The sequence below is a fragment of the Sceloporus undulatus genome, chromosome 2 (genome assembly GCF_019175285.1).
Source record: "Sceloporus undulatus isolate JIND9_A2432 ecotype Alabama chromosome 2, SceUnd_v1.1, whole genome shotgun sequence".
Lineage (NCBI taxonomy): Eukaryota > Metazoa > Chordata > Lepidosauria > Squamata > Phrynosomatidae > Sceloporus > Sceloporus undulatus.
Window position 1 is genome coordinate 125,108,360 of NC_056523.1, and position 26,332 is coordinate 125,134,691.

The window sequence follows — 26,332 nt, forward strand, 5'->3', positions numbered from 1 at the left end:
GTAGGGTTGCTCGGGGGCGGAGCGTCTACACGCCCCGCGACCCTACTACATGGCGGCGGCGTCATTATGGCAGCCTCCCATCTACATCGGTGCCACCATGATGCCGGCGCCGCCACTGAGCACCCAAATGTGGCACACAGGAAGTCATGACAGTGCCACTTCCTGGTTGTGGCGCTGCAACAAAGGAGCTGCTCTAGGCAGCTCCTTTTCATTGCGGTGCTGCAAGCTTCGTTCCCGCGGCAACCAGACGGCTGCAGGAACGAAGCCATGGGAGAAAGGGGCCAGGCAGCCCCTTTCTCCCATGGCTGCACCCATCAAGGTGTCCTGGGGCATGAAGCTCCAAGGACACCCCTTTTCAGGACCACAGAGAAGCGGCAGAAAAGCAATGAGTTGGGGCCTCTGGGCTGCCGGTGAGGCTGCCCTGCCCCCAAGCCGGCAAGAAAATACTGTACATAAAAATGAACATGCAATATCTGGGAATTCAAACTCATGCAACGCCTGAGAATTCAAACTCTAGATTATTTCTAAGGAGAGCTAACTGGGAAATGATCCTTTTTGTACTGCGAAACCAGGCATTTGTACAAAATAACTCTAGGCATCAATGTGTCCATAAGTCAAAGAAATGGGTTAAACTCACAGATTTTTCTACCTTTTGTGAAGATATGTTTTGAGTTTTCCATATCCAGAGACAAAGCACTCAAATTACTAGCATTATGTAAACCAAGGATTAATCTCATATTCCCAGATATCGTGAGAAAGGAAAGTTGGGAAGCATATCTTTACAAATAAAGGGGAAGGTACATGTTTTCCCAGCAAGATCACACTCACCATAACCACTACTCTGAAGCCTGTACAGATATGCAGTTCTCAGGAATCCCTGCCCCACAGTCTCTCTGGGACTCAAGCTATACAAAGGAGGGCTGCACCAGCTCCCCAGCAAAAGACAATTGGTTAATCTTCTTCCACCAGAGAACTAATCATATTTGCCATGGCTCTCCATGTTTTAGAAATTAATAAAAATACGATTTTGAATTGCTGGTAATGCTGGGCCTGACAGGGCCAAAATATATGTTCTCCAGCTATCAAACCAAGGTAGAATTTTCTCTTATAAAGGATGTGGTTCATCCTTATCTATGAAGGATACTAGCTTGGAACCTAGCTTGCTAGATGCTACAAGATAAGTGATGTTTGATCAAGAGTAACAGTGCCTAGCAGTCAATGGAACAAAATTCTCCCACTTGAACTCTGGAGTCATCAGCCCCATCACAAGTACTGACCTACAAAAAAGACTGTGTACATGTGTACGTGACTTCCAGTCACCTGTCGACTTACACCAATATCATCAAACTCATAGGATTTTTATAGGCAAGGAATATTCAGAGGTTGTTTCGCCAGTTCCTTCTTCTGAAACATAGCGTACAAGCACCTGGGACTCAATACCGGTCTCCCATTCAAGCACTAAATGTGGCTGACCTTGCTTAGCATCCAAGATCAGATAGGATCTGGTTACTTTAGGCATTTTGGCCAACAAAGAAAGATTACCCTCCCTCGAAAAAGTAAGTCTTTGGATTATGCAAAATGGTGCAATCCCAAGGTAAACATCATCTGTCCACACTTATGCTTTTTTCACTGATTACTGCAATTATTGTGTGATTTATGGTAATTTTCCAAAATTAACTTTCCTACAACAAGAGAAAGTCAGCAAACCAGAATCTACAACCAGACTTTATTTTCTAGATCAGCTTAGTCACAACATACAGGAGGGTGTTCACATTCACTGGAAGATTACTAGGTCCCAATTGAAGAACCCTTAACACTTAAAAGCATTCCCTCACATACTTCCAGAGATCTTTAATAAATAAACAACTCATTACCAAATCAAGTTAACAGTAATTTTGACCAAACAGCTATTTTTTAATCTTAATCAACAGAAATTTATCTACCTTTGTTGCTTCTGAACCATTGTTTGTATCTACTTCCCAGGCCACAGCTACTGGGGTGTACAGAAGCTGCTAGCTGCTGCCAAGTTTATCTTGGCACTTCCAGTATCAATTTCCTTGCTTAGAATGGTTGTTTTTTTGGATCTCACTAGCTAAGGTATTCTCAGAGCTGTAGTCTTAAAAAGTAACTTTTCCAGTAGGCAGTCACTGTTGGATTCAAACTGATTTTTGCCACACAAAAATACCCTAGCCCTTGACCTGGTACTAAGCATTAGAGGCCCAGAGAAAGGTTAGTCCATGATAAAGCAAATTCAAAATAAGTCAATGTCGTGACCTATAGACCAAAGGGAAAGGAGTGAGGATACTGAATGGTAGGCATAACCTTATATAAAAAAATCAGAATTGCTGCAGAGTCACTCCTTAATCAAACAAGGAAAGTAACAGAATCTCAGCAAATCTCCGACTGAGGCTCTGCCTGCACAGGCTAGGATACTCCAGGGGCAGCCCAGAGCATTTTGGCCCTGCAGCTACTCCAACTGCCCCAATTACCTGGCCCTCTGTTCCTGGCTGTCTGTGGTGTGGGACAGACCACTCCAAAAGGGCAGCCTGCCGGTGGCCTATTTCCCTCCAGAGGGATTCCGCAGCTGCCAAACCTCGCGGCGTCCATCCGGAGTACATAGAACCCGGAAAAACTGGGTTCTTTTTGCACCGTTGGGCAGATGTCACAAGTGCGCCAATCGCTTACGTAAAGATGGCGACCCCCGTGTGGATGGGAGGCCGCCATCTGTATGCCACCCACACTTACTAGGGTTAGGGACCGTGTAGTTGGTGTGCGATCCCTAACCCTAGTATCGCCACTGCCATGCACATTTGAGCCGTCTGTTTCAGCCCTATATAGGCATCCCACTGAGCCACCTGTCATGGCTGTTGCCACCACAGGCCACTCACTTCTGAGGTCTGAATGAGGTACTCAGCCTCACTTGCATGATTGGGCACTTCATTCTGACCTTAAAATGAGCAACTCACAGTAGCAGCAGACAAACTGGGTAGCTCAGCAGGATGCCCATGCAGACAGCTGCCATGGTATGGGAACAGTCTTCTGATCCTCCCGGAAGATCTAGAGTAACAAGTATGTTTTTAAAAACTGTTTTAAAGATGTTATCCCCTAGTTCTACTGCAGAACATGCCAGACGTCATCTGGACTGCTCACACCAGAGCCAGGGTTTGGGATGTGTGTTGTCCGAAAAGAACAACAGCAGAATGGGAAGGGGGAAAACGGGCCTAAGATTTTGTAAGAACACATTATACCATAGTTAAAAGAATCCTATAATTGCCAGTGTGTTTGATACACCTGAAGGACAGGTTAAAAATATGTCTGTTGACACAGAAAACTGATTTCAACTTAGCCTTCTAGGTTACATTCAGAGTAATTTTAAGGGTGTTTATATTGAAATCAACCAACATCTGCCAGGGGAGTTCTAACTAATTTAAATTGAGCTCTTGATCTTTCACATCTAGTCTAATGCAAATAACTGTCCTATAGAGTCAAACACATTCATCAAGTTCCCCTCTCAGTGGTTTCTACATTTCCCAAAGCTAAATAATATTTATTTATTTTGTTGCACTAATATCCCTTGTTTCTTCCAAAATGGGATCCAATGCACCTTACAATAGTTAAAAAACCTATTATAAAAGTTGAAAGAGAATTAAATATCAGTATTAAAAACATGGTTAAAACAGTTATACACACTTAAAACATGTTTACAGCATTGTTTCAGTAAAGAATTAAACATTTTAAAATTGCAGCACACCATATAACCCACACACTATGACTCCACAGTTAAAATTTAGAAGGCCTAACTAAACTGGATATTGGGTAAGTAAGGCTGACCACATTTCTCTACATTCCCAACTTTAAACTGATTATTTTGTACTGCTGCACACTGAAAAGTTCTCAAAGCAAAACCTTCTGCTTCACTAAAATATTTTTAAGTCAAAAATTTCTCTTAGGAGATGCACAGTGCACAGCGATTCAGTCCCATCAACACAGAAAGAAAGGTGACCATTAAAAATAAGCTCTCACTTCATTAGCATCTAAAAACAATACAGCCAGTTCTGCATGTCTAAAGGAGTGAAGGTTAACTTTTCTGGCAAACTTCTACAGCATGTAGAGGAGTGGTTTACCACATAAGAAACAAATGCTTTACACCAGAGATGGGAAGTGTTGCTGAACTGCCACTCCCAGCAGGACTACCCAGTATAACCAACAGCAAGGAATGGTCAGCAATCCCTCCATTTTTATGAAAACTCCATCCTTTAAACAGAAATGGTGCATAAGGAATCCTGGTTGCCCATACTATCTCATGTGCAAAGGATTATGAAAGTGAGACAGCTTTGGGAGTGGAAAACCCAGGAAGACAAAATCTTGCAGGCCTGCAAGTAGCAATTCAGAACCACCAAAGAATAATCAACTGACAGCCAAATCTAGGCATTCAGAGAAAAATCACCTGCTTGCCTAATAGCAGCCAATCTGAAAAGTTTTCACCTGGTTTTGCTATGGGGCCAAAAGAAGGGTCTTCCAAGAACAGAAACAGGTAGCTTTTGCAACAGGAAGTACTTTGTATTCAAGGAAGAGTGTTATACACACACACACACCACCTTTAGTTACTTCTCTCTCAGCCTCATTGAAGGAAGCATTAGAAAGCTGTCAGCATACCTCTCTTCCACACATAGGTCCCTGTGTAACTGTATCCTGTATGAATACAGGAACACTGAGCATGCATACAGAAAAGATCCTTGGCAGACATGTGTGTGATCTTTCGCTCTCTTTTTCAATAGCTGGACCATTAAGCTCCCAACAAAATCGTATCCCCTCCCCCACCCCCACCCCCACCCCCTGCTGCCACAGCCCTAGTGTAACATTACAGGATACTAGGTTTCTGGTTTCAGTTCTAATTAGAATAAGGAATCAAAGGGCTGAATAATTCTGTCCTTCACTTTTAAACCCCCTGCCACTCATGAATTTAATGCCACTGCAGCAGGCTAGACTTACCATTCACAATACCACTCCAGCTTTGCTCCTACCACTGGAAACAGGAATTTAAAGGCTCACTCCTGCCTTAAGGACTAGTTACATATGCATGCTATTTTCAATGCATTTATCTTTATTTTCAGAGTTCAGAATTTGGGGATAATTAATCCCTCTTCTCCAAATAGTCCCATGCTCTAATTTAGCTATGCCACCCTTTTTCTTTTTCTTTTTTAAAAACAACTTGTTGCCTTTCTGTTTTCTCTGTATTCATATTTTGGATATATGATAGTAATCCCCCTGCTGTGTTGTTGGATCTTTCAAGAATTTCATCTTTTCTCACTAAATGACTCCTTATTAAAAACTGAAGAACTACACAGGATTCTTCTACTTGTTTTGCACTTCATCTGCCCTGAGTCAGTTTTATTATTGGGCTTTTATTGCCTTTCTCCCCAGTCCTGGCATGACCTAGAAGGGGCAAGGACTCAACTAGCACAAACCTCCCTCAAGACCATCATAAACACCATCTTAAGCAAACATCTCAAACAAGATGCAGGCCCATGACTCTGACACCATCACTTGTCTTCTGTATGATTGTGAACATAATGAAGATACCAGTCAGCTTTGAAAGCTAGTGTAACGTATGTTGTGTTTTTGTGTGTCTGCTGTGTGTCTTCAAGTTGTTTCCGAATTATGGCAACCCTAAGGCAAACCTATCATGGATTTTTCTTGGCACAATTTATTCAGAGGAGGTTGACACTGCCTTCCCTTGACGCTGAGAGCATGTGACCCAAGGGCAGCCAGTGGATTTAATGACCGGGCTGGGAATTGAATCCTGGTCTCCAGAGTCACAGACCAACACTCAAACTACCACATCACACTGGTGCTACATGTTGTGCTTTTAAACTGGTCTAATAAAGTAATCACTGCCATGCGTATTGTGGATTTTATTGAATTCCACTCCCAATCACCATTTTAAAAGTGCCTCTCCTAACAGCTCTTTGAACTCCCTCCTCTTCAATTGAGGTGGGTTAAAAAAGATAATTGGAGGAGATTCAGTGAAAATTCTGAAAGACTAAAGGGCATGGAGGAAACACTCACCTGTATCTGGATAGTATTTACTATGACCATAATTTTCAATTCTAGGGAGATGTTAATCTTTAAATTTACAATGGTCAGAAATAACTTGGGGATTCCTACTATAATTGACAAACTCTATTCTATGCACAATGCAGAAGGACACTGCAGGCCAAAGATAGCAGATGAGCAGGTGAATTAATTGGTTTTGGTGTGGCTGACTTTAGTAAGTCTTGTAATGCATTAACAGATATAGGGCGAAAATAGAAATTTAGATTTATTGTAGGGTCTGGTTCTTGTGTTAGTGTCTCTGCTATATTGGTTCTTGTTGGAAATGAGCAGTTGTTTAAGGATCAGATGTTTATAGGCAAGGCCAGAACTACCACTGAAGGCCTATGAGAGGGGAGTACAATTGTTCAATATGGAAGGGTTTTAGTAAGTATGTAGCTGTATGGCAACAAGTGGTCTTATCCTGCCATTTTCTCTTCTAGGTGTTTCCCAATCCTTGCAGAAAATTATTATTTACTACCATTAACGCCTTGTTGATCTCCTTTTCCAAAAGGTGGTTATTTTACCTTTAAAAAATGGTTGTTGTTAATTCTTAAACTGCAAGAAAAGGACAAAGGATATTGAAATCTATATACAGCCAGCCAGCAAGCCAGACATTACTCTTCAAACCAAATCCAGTCCTCACATCCTTTGAGTGGGAATATGCCATAGTTTCACATTTCTTTCAAATTGTCTGATTATTATTTTTCCATAATGTTGCCATTCTTCATTGCAGGCAATGTCTAATTATGTTCAAGTCATACAGATTATGAGATCCCTCTGCTTGTGTGCAACACTAGCCTGAGAATGTTTAGAGGACTTGAAATTCAGGTCCAATTAATTCTGCTGTGCAGATGGAGGGCAACTAAGAGATAGTTTCATAAGATAAGGTCTAGAAATAGCTCAACAGGAACTAAAAGCTGGTTCTGTAAGAAGTGAAATATTCTTGATGGAAAACATAGCCTTCTGTTTAACAGGGAAGGTGACTAATATGGTTGCTTCTTGGCTGATCTGAGTTGTCCTGACTGAGACATGTCACCTGGCTTGCTTGTTGATTAAAAACAATGACATACTGCTCAGTACTGAGAAGCATGTAGACATTGGGCTGCATAATCCCTACATATGTTTACTCGGAAGCAAGCCCCATTTAATGGGGCGTAACCCCATAGCTAAATAAGTGTGTTGGGGGCTGCAGCTGTACAACACAACTTTCTACATTAGTACAAAGATGCTTACTACCATGTATGTGGTCAAAAATTTGCAGCCAAAGCCAAACAGATATAGCATACTGAAAACAGTAGAAACAAATGAAGTTTCCTCACCTTAGAAAGTTTGACAATATATGTATGGAAGGGGGGAAGCCATAAAAAAATGACATAACTCATAGGGTTGCCAGAATTCAGGACCTTCAAGTCTCAGGATGTGGATATACTCAGGGCAAGGTGGTGGAATCTCAGGGTGAAAGCACTATTTTGAAAGGAGTGTGTGTGTATGTGTTATTTGTTAGACTTGGTGGGGAGTTATATCTGAATGGGATGATGTAACCCCTTGTAATATCATCCTTGTAACACAGTCAGAGCCCTCCACCATGACATCCAGTCTCAGGTTTCAGGACCTGAAATCTTATATCCTAGGATTGTCCTGATCTAGCTATTCTAAACACAAGAGGAGTGGGGAACATTCAACCTGTGGCTCCAATACCCTTTTTAAAGCCTCTAACCTACCCTGATACTAAATATCTCTGAAAAATTCAATGGAAAACATGACTTACACAATAAATCAGCTTTTAACCATCACCCCCATCCCACTTGAACTTCCAAACCAGCTCACTTCCTACAAACAGTACAAACCAGAAGTAGATTTCCAGTCACTCCCAGGTCTCATTTTCCAATTTTGAGCAACACAAAAAGCAAACAAAAAAATCCATAGTGATGCAGCCCACTACAGAGGCATGGAGAATTATAAAAATGGTTTACTGCCACACTGCATTGCAGGAAGGGATTAATTATTTTACAGACACTATTTCCCAAAGTTTAAATTGTGCCTCAAAGTTACCATTTGCCTCATAGGAAAAAAACACAGAGGAACCCTGTAGGAAGTTTTGTTTGGCCCAGAAATTGGCCTGCCATGGGCTCCAACAGGCAAGTTGCCGTGTGCATTCCATAAAAGGTAAACACTTCCTACTTCCAGGTTCCAGACCAGTTTCTGACACAGGGACAACAAACCAAAGTTTCTTTATGGCAAAATTAAGCAGGAATGAACAGCCCAACAAACAGTAAGATTTAATTATCCTAACGGCAAGTTTTAAAAATATAACATGTAGAAGGACTTTGATGAGGCAGTTACTGTAACTGTATACTGTAACTCAAAAGCACCAGACTGCTTCTGATATTGGAATTTAAGCAGGGCTGGCCCTGGTTGGGAGACCACCAATGAATACCAGGTGCTGTAGGCTATATTTCAGAGGAAGGAACTGGTAAAACACCTCTGAGTATTCCTTGCCTAAGAAAATCCTAGGAAATTCATGGGGTCACCATAAATCAGCTGGTGAGTTGATAGTGCTTGCATGCACATGCATACACACATGGCCAAAGAAAATTACTGGGATTCACAGATTCACAGTGGACTTAGTGTTTACCATGAAGCATCTCTGTCATTTTTGGCTCTGTCAGACATACATGTATTCAATGGAGAGTTCGCTTTGCATTGTTTCCCATGCACTGTCGTCTTTATAGGGGCCCTGCCAGGTCTTTGTTATTCATACACCTTACATGGAGAGTCTTAGAGTTAAAATAACTTCTGAAAATCAGAAGGCCATTTTTGCAACCCCTAGACATACTGTAATGTCTGACCCACCCCATAAAAAATGGTCTCGCCCAACAGGCAAACTGTAGTCCCAGAAGCCTGAAAAAGGTTCGCCATTCCAAAGTTATTCTCACTCTTCTTCTTGTTTTAGACCAGAAAATAATTTTTTTTTTAAAAAAAAAAGTCTGCTGTAGCCAGTGAGTTCTACAGCTGCATTTTGTCCATTTATTTGCTTAATTTATTTTATCTATTTACTTCCTTCATATGTCACCTTTCTCTCAAAGTAGGAGCCAAGGTGATTTTAAAATCAGCAAATTTAAACTGTTGATAATAAAATTTAAAGAACAATTTAAAATTTCCACATTAAACATTATAAAATCATTTAAAGGGCATACAAAAGTTAAAATATGTAAAACACACAAATAAATAAAAACCTTCCCTGCTTAACCATTAAAAGCTTGCTTGAACAATAATATCTTTGCCTGCCAACAAAAGGAGAAAAAACGAGAGGGCCAACCTAGCCTGCTGTGGAAGGGCATTCCAAAGAATGGGAGCAGCTTTCTCTCCTGTCTTCACCAAATGAGCCTGTGATGGTGATGGGACCGAGAGAAAACCTTCCCCTGAAGATCTTAGTCTTCTTGCAGGTTTATACGGGGAGATAAAGAGCCTGTACAGACAGACCAAAATAAAGCTGCTTTGGGTCACTTTAGAGGTATACTGTTTAAATGATGCATGTGTCCTAAGAGGCCAGAAGTTGTGCCAAAGCCACACTCCAATCCTGTGCCATTTAACAGCATACTACCATGTCATTTAAACAGCACATTCCCAAAGTGACCCAAAGCAGCTTTATTTTGGCCTGTCTGTATGGGCCCATAGTCTTTTAGATGCGGTACAGACCGCCCCAAAGGGGCAGCCTACCAGTAGCCTATTTCCCTCCAGAGGGAAGCCACAGCCACCAAACTGCATGGCTTCCCTCCGGAGTAAAAAGAACCTGACATAAGCAATGTGTGGTGCCATGCAGACGCTGCACAGCGCTTACGTCACAATGGTGGCACCCGTGTACACAGGACGCTGTCATTACTACGCTGCCACTGCATACTAGGGTTAGGGACCCTGTGGTTGGTGCGTGGTCCCTAACCCTAGTATCGCCGCCACCACGCCACAAAGTGCCCATTTGTATTGGGCCTTAGATAGTTTAGACTTAAGCTGTACATGATGTAAATTCCTGCTATACATTAATGGCTTTGGATGCCATGCTAGGAGAGTGGTGGGCTATAAATAAAATACAATCAGTCCTTCTTATACACAGATTTTTTATACACGAATTCAAGCATCCACGGTTTGAAAATGTTTTTAAAAAGTATAAATTTCAAATATCAAACCTTGATTTTCCATTTTTTATAAGGGACACCTTTTTGCTATGTCATTATATTTAATGGGACTTGAGCATACACAGATTTGTTATTCACGGAGGATCTTGGAACCAAACCCCAGCGTATAACAAGGTTCCACTGTAAATATCTAGTGAAGATCCTATGAGACCACAAGGACCATCTGGTCAAATCCCAAAGATGAGTTAGTTCTGCCTCTTACCAAGGGCCAGACTATCATGAAATCAAGATACATGTACCTTTCCCCTAAATATAAATAATTTTTAAAATGAAAAAAAAAAAAAATCTTGTGCAGCCTCAAATTTACACAGAAAAATAGAGAACTGTGTGCACTGCCCCTGGTCTGTTTTCTTCCTTCCTCTTAATAGTCTGGTCCCACCTGCTTTTTCACCTAGGATACAGCAATAGCATTTACATTTCTATACCACTTCATAGTGAACTCAGCACTCTCTTAGTGGTTTACAACAGGGGTAGGCAACCTGCGGACCGCGGGCCGGATGCGGCCCGGCGAGGCCTTGGGACCGGCCCCAGCCCGGTCCTGCCGCCGATTGCCGCCGGGGCCTTTGGCCTCTCGCACGCAGGGGCAAGGGGGGCAATTGTCTATAGAAGCCTCAGAAACATGCATTTATATTAACATTTTTTTAAAAATCAGCAAAATTTTTTGCGTGTCCTCCACTTTTTTTAAAAAAAGTGTCCACCATTTGAAAATTTTGTGCTACATTTGTCCTGGTTTATTTATTTATTTATTTATTTTAAAAATTATTTAACTATTTATTTTTTGGCTTCGGCCCCCCAGTTGTCTGAGGGACAGCAACCCGGCCCCCGGCTCAAAAAGGTTGCCTACCCCTGGTTTACAATGTGTGAGCCAATTGCTCCCAACAAGCTGGGTATTCATTTTAATGATCTACAAAAGGATGGAAGGCTGAGTCAGCCTTGGAGCCCTGGGATCAAACTCATAATGTTGTGGCTGCAGTACCGGCATTTAACCACTGTGCCACCAGCGATATCTCTAGGAGATTATACCTTTTCAACCACTGGTGAACAAAAGAACTGGAGTGGAGAGGTATATTGAACAGAATAACAGAAAATAGAAAAGGTTAAAATAGCTTCCCCTTCCATTATTCATCCACTCAAACTTGCAGCCTTCCAATATTGGTTTTAGTTTAAAAATACAGGGTAAGGGGGCTAGTACAAACACCTGATTGTGTATCACATCTAGTTTGTAGATGGAAGAGTACAACACTGTATTGCGTAACTGTACACCTATGTAGTATTTAAACAGAGATTGAGAAAGGGATGAGATCCTGCCTCTAACATAGTTGGCACTTCCATTTTTCACGTACAAGCCTCACCTGGGAACAGTGCAGTAACAGAAAATCAAGGCAATACACATATCCTTCTAATTCTGCTCCCCCGACCCAGTACAGCAGCAAATTAGACAAGAAGAAAGTTAGGGAAAACCTATGGAAGCCACCAGTAGACCTTGGACACAGTATCTTAGGAAGAGGCATGGAGAAAACAGCACCAACACCAATATGGTTAAAATTGGGCTTTCAAGAAAATGCAAGGTAAGGCAATGCAACATTCACTGGGAGTATGACTGTTCTTTATCACAAAGCATTACGTGAAAGAAGTATGCTTGTCCTGCTCACTGAAGCCCAAGGAGATTACGAGTATACTTATGTAGGCCAGTTTCAAACCAGATTTAATAGTAACAACTTCTATCAAGACCTTGAAAATGTACAGGCTGAACAGCCCTGGAACAAAGGATTCTTAGTTCCTTAATAACATTACAGTTTTCAGGGCTCTGGGGGGATATTGCAACAAGAAAACTACTTTTAAGCTGATTTAATATATATAGTGTAAAATATGGGAACTGGTTGCTACAAGGTCTCACTGGAAGCTTGCATCAGAAAAGTATGTCAGGGAACATCATCTTCTAGATGTCAGCCAGTGTTTGTAACCAACAAACCGTCCCCCTTCAGAGGCATCTTTTTGGAGTTTTTCTCACTCTCAAGCACACAAACCTCCTTCCCCATTCTACAACCCCTTCTGCAGGGCTACACATGCTTTTTCTAAGCCACAGTTCAACATCATTTGGGGAAGCAATTTGGAAAAGGAAAGAACGAGAACCCTGTGGTGTCAAGGAATGTTTGATCCTCTTAGTTAATTCTGAGTGCATTATTCACTTGCTAAATTCATCCCCACCCACAACGAATTAATAAAATTAGATCAAACCTTTCAATCCAGCAATTATATACTTGTCTCTTGCTTAGCCTTCCCGCATTCCCCAGTGAGCGTACCAGACAGAAATCAGCCTCCATCCACAGAAGCCGCCATCATGCAACCATGACACTAATAAGCACCTTGTAGCCACCACTTCTGACTGCACAGCCAGCAATGGAAAAAAGCCATAATTTAAATTTCCCTCCAAATCAAGAGGAGGCTTGGTTCCAATAAACCAGGCCAAACACAGTCTTACATTTAACTCCCACGGAGTACAAAACATCAAACACTACAGGAGGGAATGCTCTGACGGAAGTAATGGGTTAGAATCATGTCTCCTACAAAGAAATCACATTTCTATTGTATTAGGTAATAAGCCAGGGGAAGTACGCATTGAAGCTAACTATAAATTTAACCAGTGGCCCTGATGTGGCAGAAGTTGGTTCTTTATTTTCAGTTCCCTGTTCCTTATTTGCACAAAAATCTGAAAAACAGCTAAATCATTCAGATGAATAAACCCATAAAGTTTGAATGTCCCTGCATGCAAAAACTGGGAACTGGAATAAGGAATAAACTTTTTGAAGAAGGTGCAGTAGTTTATAAGTCATTTCCTTTACAGATTGAGTCTCCCTTATCCGAAATGCTTGGGATGAGAAGTGTTTTGTTGTGTATGGGTTCTGGACTACCTATATTTGCACATATGTACACAATGTCAAGTCACACTCTCTCAGCCTTAGAGGATGGGAATGACAACTCTTCCCTCCCTCATCCCACTGAAGAAACTTGCCATGAAAACCCTGTGATAGCCTTAAGTCAGAAACTACTTGGAGGCACACAACAATAACAAACATAATGGGGGAAGGGCTGTCATTCCCATGTTTCATATGCACCTTATACTCATAGCCTGTTGGTAATTGTACAGACAATATTTTTAATAATTTCATGCAAGAAATGAAGTCTGTGTACATTGAATTGTCAGAAAGCAAAAATTTCACTATTTCAGCCATCCATGAAAAAAGTTTTTGTTTTTGGAGTATTTCAGAATTCCAGATAAGGGAGACTTAACCTGTGTGTGTATGTATCATAACTGAAAACAGCAATATTTAAGTACAGAACAGGCTGTACAGCACCCTTCCCAAACATACTTCATTCCAGATGTTCACAAATTTCAGAAAATCTCAGTTTGCCTATGCTGGGTGTACAGTTCTGGAATTGTTGCCCACATCTGGAAGATACCAAAGTGGGGAAGACTGAGCTATACTTTCTCATTTCTCACCTGTTGCATGAGGGGCTTCCAAAGGAAAATATATGTACAGTACTCACAAATTTATTTAAGTTTATTGATATACTAGACTAATCAATCAGCTAACAAAATGAAATTCAACACAGAGAAATGTAAGGTATTGCACTTAGGGCGGAAAAATAAAATGCACAGATATAGGATGGGTGACACCTGGCTGAATGAAACTACGTGTGAAAGGGATCTGGGAGTCCAAGTAGACCACAAGTTGAACATGAGTCAACAGTGTGATGCGGCAGCTAAAAAGGCCAATGCTATTTTAGGCTGCATCAATAGAAGTATAGTGTCTAGATCAAGAGAAGTAATAGTGCCACTGTATTCTGCTCTGGTCAGGCCCCACCTAGAATATTGTGTCCAGTTCTGGGCGCCACAATTCAAAAAGGACATTGAGAAACTGGAGCGTGTCCAAAGGAGGGCGACAAAAATGGTGAAGGGTCTGGAAACCATGCCCTATGAGGAACGACTTAGGGAGCTGGGGATGTTTAGCCTGGAGAAAAGAAGATTAAGAGGTGATATGATAGCCCTGTTTAAATATTTGAAAGGATGTCATATTGAAGAGGGAGCAAGCTTGTTTTCTGCTGCTCCAGAGAACAGGACCCGGAACAATGGATGCAAGCTACAGGAAAAGAGATTCCACCTGAACATTAGGAGGAACTTCCTGACAGTAAGGGCTGTTCGACAGTGGAATGCACTCCCTCGGAGGGTGATAGAGTCTCCTTCCTTGGAGGTCTTTAAACAGAGGCTGGATGGCCATCTGTCAGGGATGCTTTGATTTGGATTTCCTGCATGGCAGCGGGTTGGACTGGATGGCCCTAGTGGTCTCTTCCAACTCTACGATTCTGATTCTATGATTCTATGATTCTATGTAGCACATGAAAAGGGGATCAGAATGACATGATTTGCCCACTCCATTAAGCAAATGGATGCAAGCTTTATACAAATGCATACATTTATATTACAATTTGCAACACTGTAAAGCAGTGGTTTTCAAATGGTGGAGCAGGACCTCCAGAGGGCCCCAAGAGTTGCTGAAGATGGGTGTTGAGACTTGAAGTCCTGATTCTACCCCCTTTCCCCCTCTTTCCAAATTTTTTCTGTTCTGGAGGGCAAGAGAAAGGCAAGGAGGATGTTTGGAGCAGCTGCTTCTGCCTGAGGGAGGAGGAGAGTGTGGAAGCTTCCTGGACTGTGGCCTCTGGGGAACCCATCCCCAGCTGCTGCTGCTTCTTCCCTCGTCCATCTGGTTACTGCCCAGGTCTCGGGATGAGACATTGTTGTAGCCTCAACACATTCTCTCACACACCTTCAATACATCTCTTGGTGTGTGAGTGACTTTCTGTTATACACTAATTCTCAGTAATGCTCTTTTTCTGACTCTCTCACTCTCTCTGTCAGATACATTCATTCACAGTCTCCCTTGCAAATTCCCTCTTTCTCTCTCTCTTTCTCTCTCATACACAGAGACACTCAGACACACTCTTAATCCTTTTTTTACACATGCACATATGCATTTGTGTATACTCACATATACACAAGAGAATGAATGTTTCTGTGTGCCTGTGTGTGAGAGTAAATGAGTATGTATGTGACAAATGTGAGTGAAAGAAAGAATGAAAGAGCATGACTGTGAACTTAGCTGTGAGCACTGGGTTATGAGACTGTGGCTGTGTATGAGACAATATGTATAAAATTTACACGGGTGGAGAAGTATTGAATTTATTTAAATAAAACTGTTCTAATTTGGACAACAAACATAAAATATAAAATAAACATAAAATATTAAAATGTGAATATACATAAATGTACAAATGAAAATAAGCACATTAAATGAACAAAATATTTTATTAATATACTACATCAAGGGGGTGGGTATGACATCTGCATGAATATGTAAAGGATAAAAAGTTTGAGAACCACTACTTTAAAACTTTTGAAAGGATGGTTAATGTGGTCACAATATAATTTCATGAAAAGAAGAGAAAATACAACATTGGTATCAAACTACAAACACTGTATTATGTTACTGGTTAGTTTAAAATGTAAGTGTGACTGACTGAGGAATGACTTAATAAAGAAGGAGTCCCAAGTATCCTTTGCAAATCAGAAGGAAAAAAAATCTAGTATCCAGTCACTCATTTAGGTTACAATTTTAGGTATATAACCTGGATTAAATTAGCTTTTAACAAGTTGTACCTTCTGTGTGTACATTCATGTGACTGCAGCCTATTCACACCTGTCCAAAACAATTAAGATCATAATTTGCTACTGGAAGTTGGACAGAGGGCATCAGGCTCAGCTGGGTCAGAAGGGCATCAGAAGGGTGCCAGCAGCACCAAACTGGCCAGAGGGTACCAACACCAATTATCCTAGTAAACATCAGGAAGTCTCCCATCTTTCCACTCCTTTCCACTTACTTTGGTACCCAATCTGTCCAGTGCTATAAATACCTTTCTCCATTTGTTTTATGCTCAGGTGGATGATCTTTGGAGAGAAAAGACATGTGCTTTCACATACAAAAACGACAAAATTCACACAATGGTTTCCCACTGCAGAAAAAATATTCTTAGTAGGAAAGGGATACTTCAAATGAGTGTTCTTTTTATTCCACCTATTAAATTACACTTCTTAAGTATATATATTAATTTTTTCCATTACATTTTAAAAAAACAAAACAACACAAAATATCATGCAAGAAAACACAATATAATGCCTACATTACATTTCAATCTGATTATCAATTTTTCTGTATTCATTTTTAACAGGAATAAATGCAATGTAGGTAAATTACTTCCTTCTTGTTTTTGTTGTTATTTTCCGTATCCTAAAGATTTTTAATTAGAATCCTAAAGATTCTTCATTATATAATTTCTTAAGTCTATTACTTGTATATTCTACCTATTAGTAGCCATTTTTTCATTATACAAGTTCTTTTCTTCCAAAGAGTTTCTCTTAACAAATAAAAGGGGGAGTTCTTAATGGAAGGTACCATAATTCAAGTATATGCACCAACCCACAGAGGCAGAACAGGAAGAAATTGATAGATTCTGTGAAGGGGTACAGACAGAAATTGACAACCATAAAAAATTAGAGTAAAACTCAAGAAGAAAACTAAACCAGTCATCATTCCAAAATATGATTTAAACAATATCTCCACAGAATTCATTGACAATATAAGAAACAGATTGCATAACTAAGCATAATATACTGTGAACTGGAAGAGCTTTAGTCTGAAGCCAGGGTCATAATAAAAGAGGAATGCAGACAGAAACTTCTAACAAACAAAAAGAAAGTGAAGAAACTATGGATGACAGATAAAATGCTGCAAGCAATAAAGGAAAGAAGAGAAACAAAGCAAAAGGGAGATAGGAATAAACTAAGAATCATGAATGCAACAGTACAATGGCTAATCAATGCGTAAAGATAAAGAAAACTATTATAATGACCAATGCAGAGAAATGGAAGACAACAACAAAAAGGGAAGAACGAGAGACCTATTCCAAAAGAAATCAAAGGAAAGTTCAAACAAAGGACCGGACACTCTATGACTACAAAAATAACATAATTTAAGACCAGGAAGGAATAAAAAAAAATGTTGGATGCAATACACAGAAGAGTTATATAAAAGAGATGACAACATGAAGGACATATGGAATGAAGAGCCATATGAAGATGAACCCCAAATTCTAAAAAGCGAGGTGGAAGCTGCAATAAGAGAAATAGCAAAAAACAAGTCTCCAGGAACTGATATTCCAATCAAACTGCTGCAATCCACATTGACAGAGTCAACACTAGTTCTAACCAACATTTATGTCAACAGATATGGAAAACAAAATGATGGCCAAGATTGGAAATGATCAATATTCATCCCCATCCACAAAAAGGGAGATACAAGAGACAGCAGCAACTATAGGACCATAGCACTGATCTCCCATGCAAGCAAAATCATGCTCAAAATTCTGCAACATAGGATCCAACCATACATGGAAAGAGAGATCCCAGAGGTCCAAGCTGGGTTCAGGAAAGGAAGAGGCACTAGGGAGCACACTGCAAACCTACAATGGCTAATGGAGCGCACCAGGGAATTCCAAAAGAAAATGAGCATGTGCTTTATAGACTACAGCAAAGCCTTTGACTGCATAGATCATGAAAGGCTATAGAACACCCTTAAAGACATGGGAGTGCCAACACATCCGATAGTCCTGCTGAGGAATCTGTACTCAGGACAAGAGGCTACTGTCAGAACAGAACATGGAAAAACAGAATCATTCCTAATTGGCAAAGGGGTCAGGCAAGGCTTCCTGTTCAACTTACATGCAGAACATATTGTAAGGAAAGAAGGCTTGGACAGAGAAGAAGGAGGAGTGAAAATAGGAAGAAGGAATATCAACAATCTGAGATATGATGACGACACCATAATACTAGCAGAAAACCTCTAAGACTTGGAACAACTACTAAGAAAGATCAAAGAAGAAAGTGCAAAAGCAGACTTACTGTTGAATATAAAGAAAACAAAAATAATGACTATGGAGAACTTACATGAATTCAAACTAGACAATGAGAAAATAGAAATGGTAAAAGAGTTCTCATATCTGGGATCAAATATTGATAGAAATGGGGACTGCAGTCAGGAAATCAGAAGAAGATTAAGAATGGGGAGGGCAGCTATGAAAGAACTAGAAAAGATTCTAAAATGCAAAGGTATACAACTTACCACAAAAGTTAGAATCATACAAGCCATTGTATTCCCCATTTCAATGTATGGATGTGAGAGCTGGACAGTTAAAAAAGAAGATAAGAAGAAAATCAATTCATTTGAAATGTCTGCTGGAGAAGAGTGCTGAGGATCCCATGGATGGCCAAAAAGACAAACAAATAGGTCCTAGAGCAGATCAAGTCAGAAATCTCCCTGGAAGCCAGGATGACAAAACTTAGCTTGGTGTATTATGGACACATCATGAGAAGACCTCAATCATTGGGGGGGGGGGGGGCAATAATGCTAGGAAAGGTGGAGGGAAGTAGAAAGAGAGCAAGGCCACATGCTAGATGGGTGGATTCTATTAAAGAGATTATAAGTATGGGTTTGCAGGAGCTGGGCAAAGCAACTCCTTGGTCTTGGTGGTGTCTCATCAACAGAGTCACCATAGGTCAAGATCAACATGAAGGCAGTTAACAACAAAAACATTTCTACAGAAAGCTTCCATTGAGTATGCACATAATGCACGCGTACACACAATGCACACATGCACATAATGCTGCCTATAGTTGCTTTGGTGGCACATATGCTGTAATTGGAACATTACAGAGATGAGTGGCAACAAGAAAGTGCTGTGATATTGAGGAGACTTCAACTGCCCTCATACAGATTAGTCATATGCATATTTTGGTTATGGTAAAGAAGTAAAAGTTCAGGATACCCAAAATGACTGAGGCCTAGAACTGACCCATGTGGAAGTGACTTAATCCTAGGAGGTACACATGACTTTATGTGAAATGTGAGATTGTTGTTGAACTAACTGGAACTGCATTGTTACCAAATTCTGCATATGCGAACAACTGAAAGTGCTATGAACATCTAAAGTATTCTGATCAGGATCTTTCAGCATAGACTTTCACTGTGGAATAACAAGATCCAGTGGAAGCAAAAAGCAATCTCCCCTTCCCACTGGGATGCACTTAACACAAAAAAGCCTATTCTGGAGGGCTGGAAACCCATCCCAACACTTTCAGGCAGTTCCAAGGCCTGTGACAAAAGGGGAAGGAAAGGATGTTCCATCATACGAGTACTGTAGTGCCAATATCACATTACATTTAGGCCTCTGATGCTTTCCAAAATCCTTAAGTTTTTAAAGTTAGGAACCTAGTTTTTTCCCAGCAGGACAAAAAGTGACTGCAGAACTCCCCATTCCTTCCAGGCTCCTGAGATCTCTGCTTTTGCTGCACACTGCTTAAATCTTAATTATATGTTGTAATCCAAGTAGTCTTGTGCTAAATTTGTTATTGCTGTAAAGTTGAGCTACTAGGAAATAAGCAGACCAAGATACGTGAATCTCAGTTGTATGTAAGGGGTGCCTGAATCTTCTCAGAATTTTATGTAAGATTCTGCATGGTTTTAAGAATATAGACAATACTGTTTGCTGTTTATCGTAACTTTCCCTAATAAATTATTTCACATTCTCCATACCCAACATATACTGGCTCTAACAAATATAGTATTAAGTGAAGCCTAGTGCCTTAGAGGTCCCCTGTGTATTTACCCATTTTCCTGGCTTTAACTCACATGATGGCTTCAGTCTGTAGAACTTCCTCAAATGGGCAAAATGAGAGGGGAGAGCCCTTTGCAGCCTAAAATCCTGAAATAGCTTTTAAAGACTCCCAGCATTTTTCTGCTTTTTTAAAAAATTGCCTCTTTCCTTGACTAATAAACATCAGATTCAGTATCAGTTTTGTTCATTGGTTTTTATTTGTAAAAGCCAATCCATCCAAGCCGAGAAGCAAATCTTCAGTGGGTCTCTTCCTAGGTAAGCATGCATAGAACTGCCACCTCTCCCCCCCCCCACGCACCCACCCAAGTATGCTCCCTGATATAGCCTGTTGCTAAACCATGGCTTGCCATCTTGTCAAACTGCCTTCAAACATCTGAAACAGCAAGCTTTGAAAATAAAATAAATCATCCCTAAACTCTCATGCACACAGTTTTAAACCTCTAATCCTTCATGTTTCTCTCTAAGCCTGGGATTTTTTACTGAAGGGTGCAGTATGGAAGACCAGAGAGCCAAGATCTGGCATTTAAGCTAGAAACTAAGCAAGGTCTTACCCACAATGCTTCATAATGTTCACAAAGATAAAATATAGCAATAGCAAGTAAATTTCTATACCATCTATCAGTGCACTTAAGTACTCCCTAAGTGGTTTACAATCTGTAAACCAATTGCCCCCAACAAGCTGGGTACTCACTTTACAAACCTACAAAAGGTTGGAAGGCTGAGTCACCTTGGAATCCTGCCTGGGATCGAACACACAACCTTGAGACCGTGAACTGCTACAGTACCTGCATTTAACCACTGCACCACCAGGGCCCCTTACAAAACGTAAGTAGCATGTTTTTTCACTAAAATACTTTTGCAACTAAAATAATATACAAATGATAAAATCTAGCACAAGTTAAATTGAAATTAGAAGAAGCTACATGCTGTTAGACTTAAAATATACAAGTGTAAGACATTTCCATCTGGCTGGGAAGGAAAAATCTGGATTCCCTTTCAGCTCCTCACACCTGAAAGTGTGACAGCTACTTTCTTCACTTCAAAACTTTTTGGGAGGGAAATGTACACATGTTGCATTTAACATCTAGTTTAGCCCTCAACCTTTGTTGAGGGCTAAACTAGATGTTACAAGCAATATGTGCACATTTCTTCCCCCTCCTCCCAAATTTTGAAGTTAAGAAAGTAGCTGTCACACGTTGCTATGGGGATTGTGGGAAGAAAGAAGGTGTGTAACTTTCCCAGCTAATTGCTTTTACCTATGAATTAAGAAAGAGTTAAGCAGTACCCTTTCTCTTCCATTTTATTAATTCAATCAGGGTATTTATAAGCTGCTTTTCAGAGGTATATGCTCAAAATAACAACAATAAAAATATTCTTATAAAGATATTGGATACAAAGACATACAGTATATACAGAACTGGGATAAATACAGTATATACAGAACTGGGACAATTAAGCCAGATTTTAGATAGTTGAGAGAGTAGCACACGTATTAATAATCCTCTCAGGAAAGGCAAGTTTGAACCAAGACATTTTAAAGACATTCTTGAACACCTCTAACCCACACACTACATATTCCGTTACTCCCAGATACAGGATTCCAGGGTTGATTTCCCTTTTAATACATTTAGAATATTTTAACATTCACCTAGCTGAGCACATCCTCACATATACCTTTGTGCCACTGCAAAATTGTAAGGGACCAAAATTCAGCTGACAAGGCAAGACGCCTTTCTTGCCCCTTGCCTTGGTCTTGCTATCTTGAAAAACTAATTCTGTACTGTGATCTATTGATGTGGCTGCTACCTTAGAAGAATACTGTTTATTCTTCATTACAGACTTCTAAGCTTACAAAATGCAGTGTCAGAGTCTTTTTGTCCCTGATCTTTTTGTCCCTTTGAGCTCAATGGACTTTTCTTAACACTGCAAGGTAAGGGACTGACAGTAAGGGATTTGACTATCAGTGCTCTGTCTTTAATAATTGAAATGTTGTTAGCTGCACAGTCAAGGAAGAATGGTTTTAGTGCATCGGTTTTTAAGCTGGCAACAATCATTTAAACAAGCCACAATCCTTATGTTGCATTTTATTTGAAAAAGAGGGTTGCCAGATGCCCCATATCTCCAACACAACCTAGTGCCCAAAAATGATATGCACACAAGAAGGTCTTCCTCCAGCAACATTACAACCAACAGTCTCCTATTAGGAATTTTTCTGGAAATCTGTGACAGGCCCCGTTCCATGGATTCAACATAGGACAGCAATGTCCAAAGGATGCTTCCTGGCCAATAAATTTCCCGTTAGGAAGTGCTTCCTCTCAGACTTTTGCCACACACCTTCTTGATAAAAAGTCTCACTTCAACGCTTTTTGGATGTTATTGTCCTTTGCTGTATGGCCAACACCTGCTCCAACATTTTATGCCTGCAAAATTGTCACCTGAAGAGGCCTCCCTTGAACATGTAGACAGAACAAAATAATAAAGCCAAAGAGATAATCGTGGTAGCAGGGGAAAAAGTTGGTACTAAGACCAATGATTATAAAACAAGGCAGAGACTTATAAAAATAACTGGTCATTAGATCCAATTTTTTTTTAACCTTCACTGTGCAGAGGAAAGGAAATGTGAGCCACCTACCCAGGCAAACTGAGAGAAAAACTGTCTTCTGTCTGTTGTGCTTGCCTTACAGAAAAAAGCTCCTTCAGGGACTGATAGCTTGAATCCATTTTGTTTCACCACTCTCTAGGTAACCCAAAAGAAGGAAGAGCCAGGTTCTAAGTATGATAATGTCTGAAACTGCAGGCTCAGAGGATGACAAGAGTCATGCTGAATTAGGTCAAAGGCCTATCTAGTCCTGCACCAGATGCCAGTGAGAAGCCCACAAACAGGACATGGCAGCAACAGCATCCTTCCACTGGTGTTCCCCAGACAGCAACTGGGATTCAGAGCTATAGTGGATACTCTGATACCGGAGGTAATATTTATCTGTCACAACTTTCTTTTTGTTTTGTGCATTTATTATTATTATTATTATATAAAACACAAACATGCAGCAATACCAACATATATCAACACTACAAACCAACAATACAAATAGAAATTACATATAGATATCCTATCTATTTGTATAATCAGATAATTCGTGAAAATAATTTCTTCCTGGTTGAAAGGCACCTTATATATAATCACAGTTTACTACTTCTCTTTCCAACTGATGTTTGTGCATTTCAAGGCAACTCTAACTTAGGTCAACCCTATCGTAGGGCTTAGAGAGATACTGTGGCACAGTGCTTTGTGTTCCGGAACAGAGGTCTGGGACACCAGCTTTCAAATCCTTGCTTGCCCATGGAAACAGGCTGGGTGACCCTGACCAAGTGACACACTCTCAGCCTTAGAGGAAGGCATTGGCAAACCCCCTCAGAACAATTTTCTTTCTTTTTAAGATCACCATAGGTCAGAATTGACTTGAAGGCACACAACATAGCGTTTCCTGGGCCAGGTTTGTTTACAGGAGGTTTGTCATCGCCTTCCCACTGAGGACGAGAGTGTGACTTGCCTAAGGTCATCCAGTCCATTTCCATGGCCGAATGGAGATTCAAACCCTGCTTTCCTGTCAAAGCACTTGAACCACTATTCCAGTTTTGTCCCCTTCTAAAACTGACCAAAGTGGGATCGCTATTTCCCTGTGTAGCAAATTTCACATCTCAGTTATGTGCTGTGGAAGGTATTCCATTTTGTCAATCCTGAATCTCCATGTTTAAGCATTCTAACAAAGGTGGGTTCTTCCTTTATATCCACATCCTTTACATTATTCATAACTACTGTATATGCACATGCATTAAGTCTCCTCTTACGTGCCTTTTTTCTGAGATAAAAAGTCACACACATTTTAATTTGCTCTAGGTCCCGGGACCATTCCCAGCCGTCCCATCCCCTTTTGGAGATGGGGGGAGTGGACAGTGCTGCAAAATCCCATAAGAGCATTTGGATTTTGATGATTTTACTCTGTATTTGCTCCCTAATGATGCCTGACGTGGACTATGCCTTTCCCGCTGCATCCACACTCCATGATGATGCTCTCCCTCACCACTCCAAGGCCCCCTTCTTGGTCCATCCCTGACAACTCAGCCCCTATGGCTATATGGTTAGGGGCAGGTTGTTGTTTTTTGCCCCAGTACATATTGATTGCCATTTGTTTGCACTCAACTGTATTCCTTTTGCTGTCCTTCTTTTAAAACCTGAAGACTTGGGCATCACCTGAAAGCATGGGCAAGACACTGCTCACCCCTGAACCCTAAAAGGCGGGTAGTTAGCAGGGGAACCAGGGCCTCTTCTTTTGAATCCACTAAAAGAGGGAAGGGTCTGTCTGGAGGCTCCCATAGAGACGAGGGGGCACCGGCAGGCATCTGTGGGGAGCCCCTCTAGAGGAAGAGAAGGAGGGGCAGGAGGCAGAAGATGGGCACAGCTTCTCCTCTCCAGCCAAGAGGGGCTAATGGTGGTGGAGGAGGAGGGCATTTCTCCCGCCCTTTCCCCCAAAGGCTGGAACGCTAAAGGGAGAGCATTAAAAACGGGCGGCAAAGAAGGGGATAAAGAAGGATGCGGAGCAACGGCCGCTTTGTCTGGTGTTTTGGGCTGCATCCCCCCTGTTTTAAATGCCATGGAATTCTGGGAAGGGTCGTTTGTTGAGGCACCAGAGCTCCACTGGAGCCACGGCACTTCAAACGGGGTCCGACCCGATTAATCCCTGCAGTGTGGATGCGGCCCAAGAGGGCGCAACCCCGCTTCTCCCTCCGCCCCGAGAGGCTCCCTGGCCAGGCCTGGCTTGGGAAAGGCGGCCCAGAACCCCCCCCCCGGCCTTTCTCCCCCCCCCCCCCCTTTCCTAGGCTCTGCAGCCAGAGGAGAGCAGCAGCAGCAGCAGCAGGGGCCGCCGCCTCGCACAAGAGGAGAGGAAGAGGAGGGTCAGCCTGAGCCGTCTCCGCCGCCGCCGCCGCCGCCATCTGGCCTGGAGGCAGGAGGAGGGCCGAGCTGGGTCTGGCCAGCAGCAGGAGCCCACCCCCGCCATCTGCTGCACAGCCTCCCTTTCCCTTCCCCTACGTCCCCCCTGCCCCCCCCCCCACACCCGCGTCTCCTGGAGACCCCGCGTACCTGCAGGGACTCGTTGGCCATCTCTGCCTCTGCTTCCCGCCAAGGGCTCTCCGGTCTCCTCCTGCTCTCTTCCTCTTCCCCTCTTCCTTGAGGAGGGGGCTGCCCTTAGAGCCACAGCCGAGCCCTCCTCCCCTTCCTCCTCATCCCCTCCAAGCAGCCAGCCGAGGAAACCAAGGCAGGAGGCAGGCAGAGTCCGGCTCCTGGCGCTCGCCCTGGCGCCACTCTGTGTCCGGGGAGCGGGCTCTGCTCCGTCCGTCCTCCCGGGGCTGGCTGGCTGGCTCTGTTTCCCTCCCTGCCAATGCCCAACTTGCCGGCCTGGGTCACGTGAGCAGAGGAGGAGGAGGAGGAGGGAGGGGATGAGAGAGAGAGAGTCAAGTCGGGGGGGGAGGGCGCTGCAGCTCCAAGGGCCGGGAAGAGGATGCTGCTGTTGCTGCTGACCCAGGCCAGGGGTTTGCAGGCAGCACCGGCCCTCCCTCCCTCCCTCTCTGCGTGGAGTTGCATCCGCAGGGCAGAAGCAGCCCCCTTGAAGTGCCATGGCTCCAGGCTGTCGGAGTCTGAGAACGGTAGCTCCGCTCCCTTGCCACAGCCAACCACCGTTCCCAGAATTCCATAGAAGTCAGAACTTAGTGACTTGGAGGCACACAACCACGTCATCGATGCTTCAGGTCAGTCAGTCATACTTCATGGATGGTGAAACCAAAATAATAATTATTACAATAGTTTTTTTTTACTTATTTATTTATTTCAAGTATTTCAAGTATTCCAGAGCAAAGAAAAAAAGAGGCATCTATGTATATACCCCATACAGATACCGATATACAATACTTCAAGGCTTTACATGGACAGAAGAAACAGATAAATATATAAATAGTAAAAGTATGAATAGAAAAAGGAGAAGTTAGTAATATTTTGTCCGATTTTCGTACTGTGATTTTCCCATAACACTGAGACCTTATCCCATTTTTCTTCATGTTGATGCTGGGTTCTGTTATTTTTGGCCATCGAAATCATATCTAAAATGGCCAGCTCGTTCAGCTCTAACACCCATTCTCCTACGGTTGGAGTCTTATTAGATTTCCAATACTGAGCCCATTTCAATCGCGCGGAGGTAATCATA

General features: G+C 41.9%; 1 protein-coding gene across 1 annotated transcript in view; it reads right to left on the reverse strand.

The window, feature by feature from the left end:
- Positions 1 to 25,503, reverse strand: part of PKN1 (protein kinase N1) — a 96,655-nt gene extending 71,152 nt beyond the window's left edge. The window contains exon 1 of the mRNA XM_042449276.1: positions 25,216 to 25,503. Coding sequence (XP_042305210.1) covers positions 25,216 to 25,236 — 21 coding nt within the window. The 5' untranslated portion in view covers positions 25,237 to 25,503. The remainder of the gene's footprint in view (positions 1 to 25,215) is intronic.
- Positions 25,504 to 26,332: the final 829 nt, after the last annotated feature.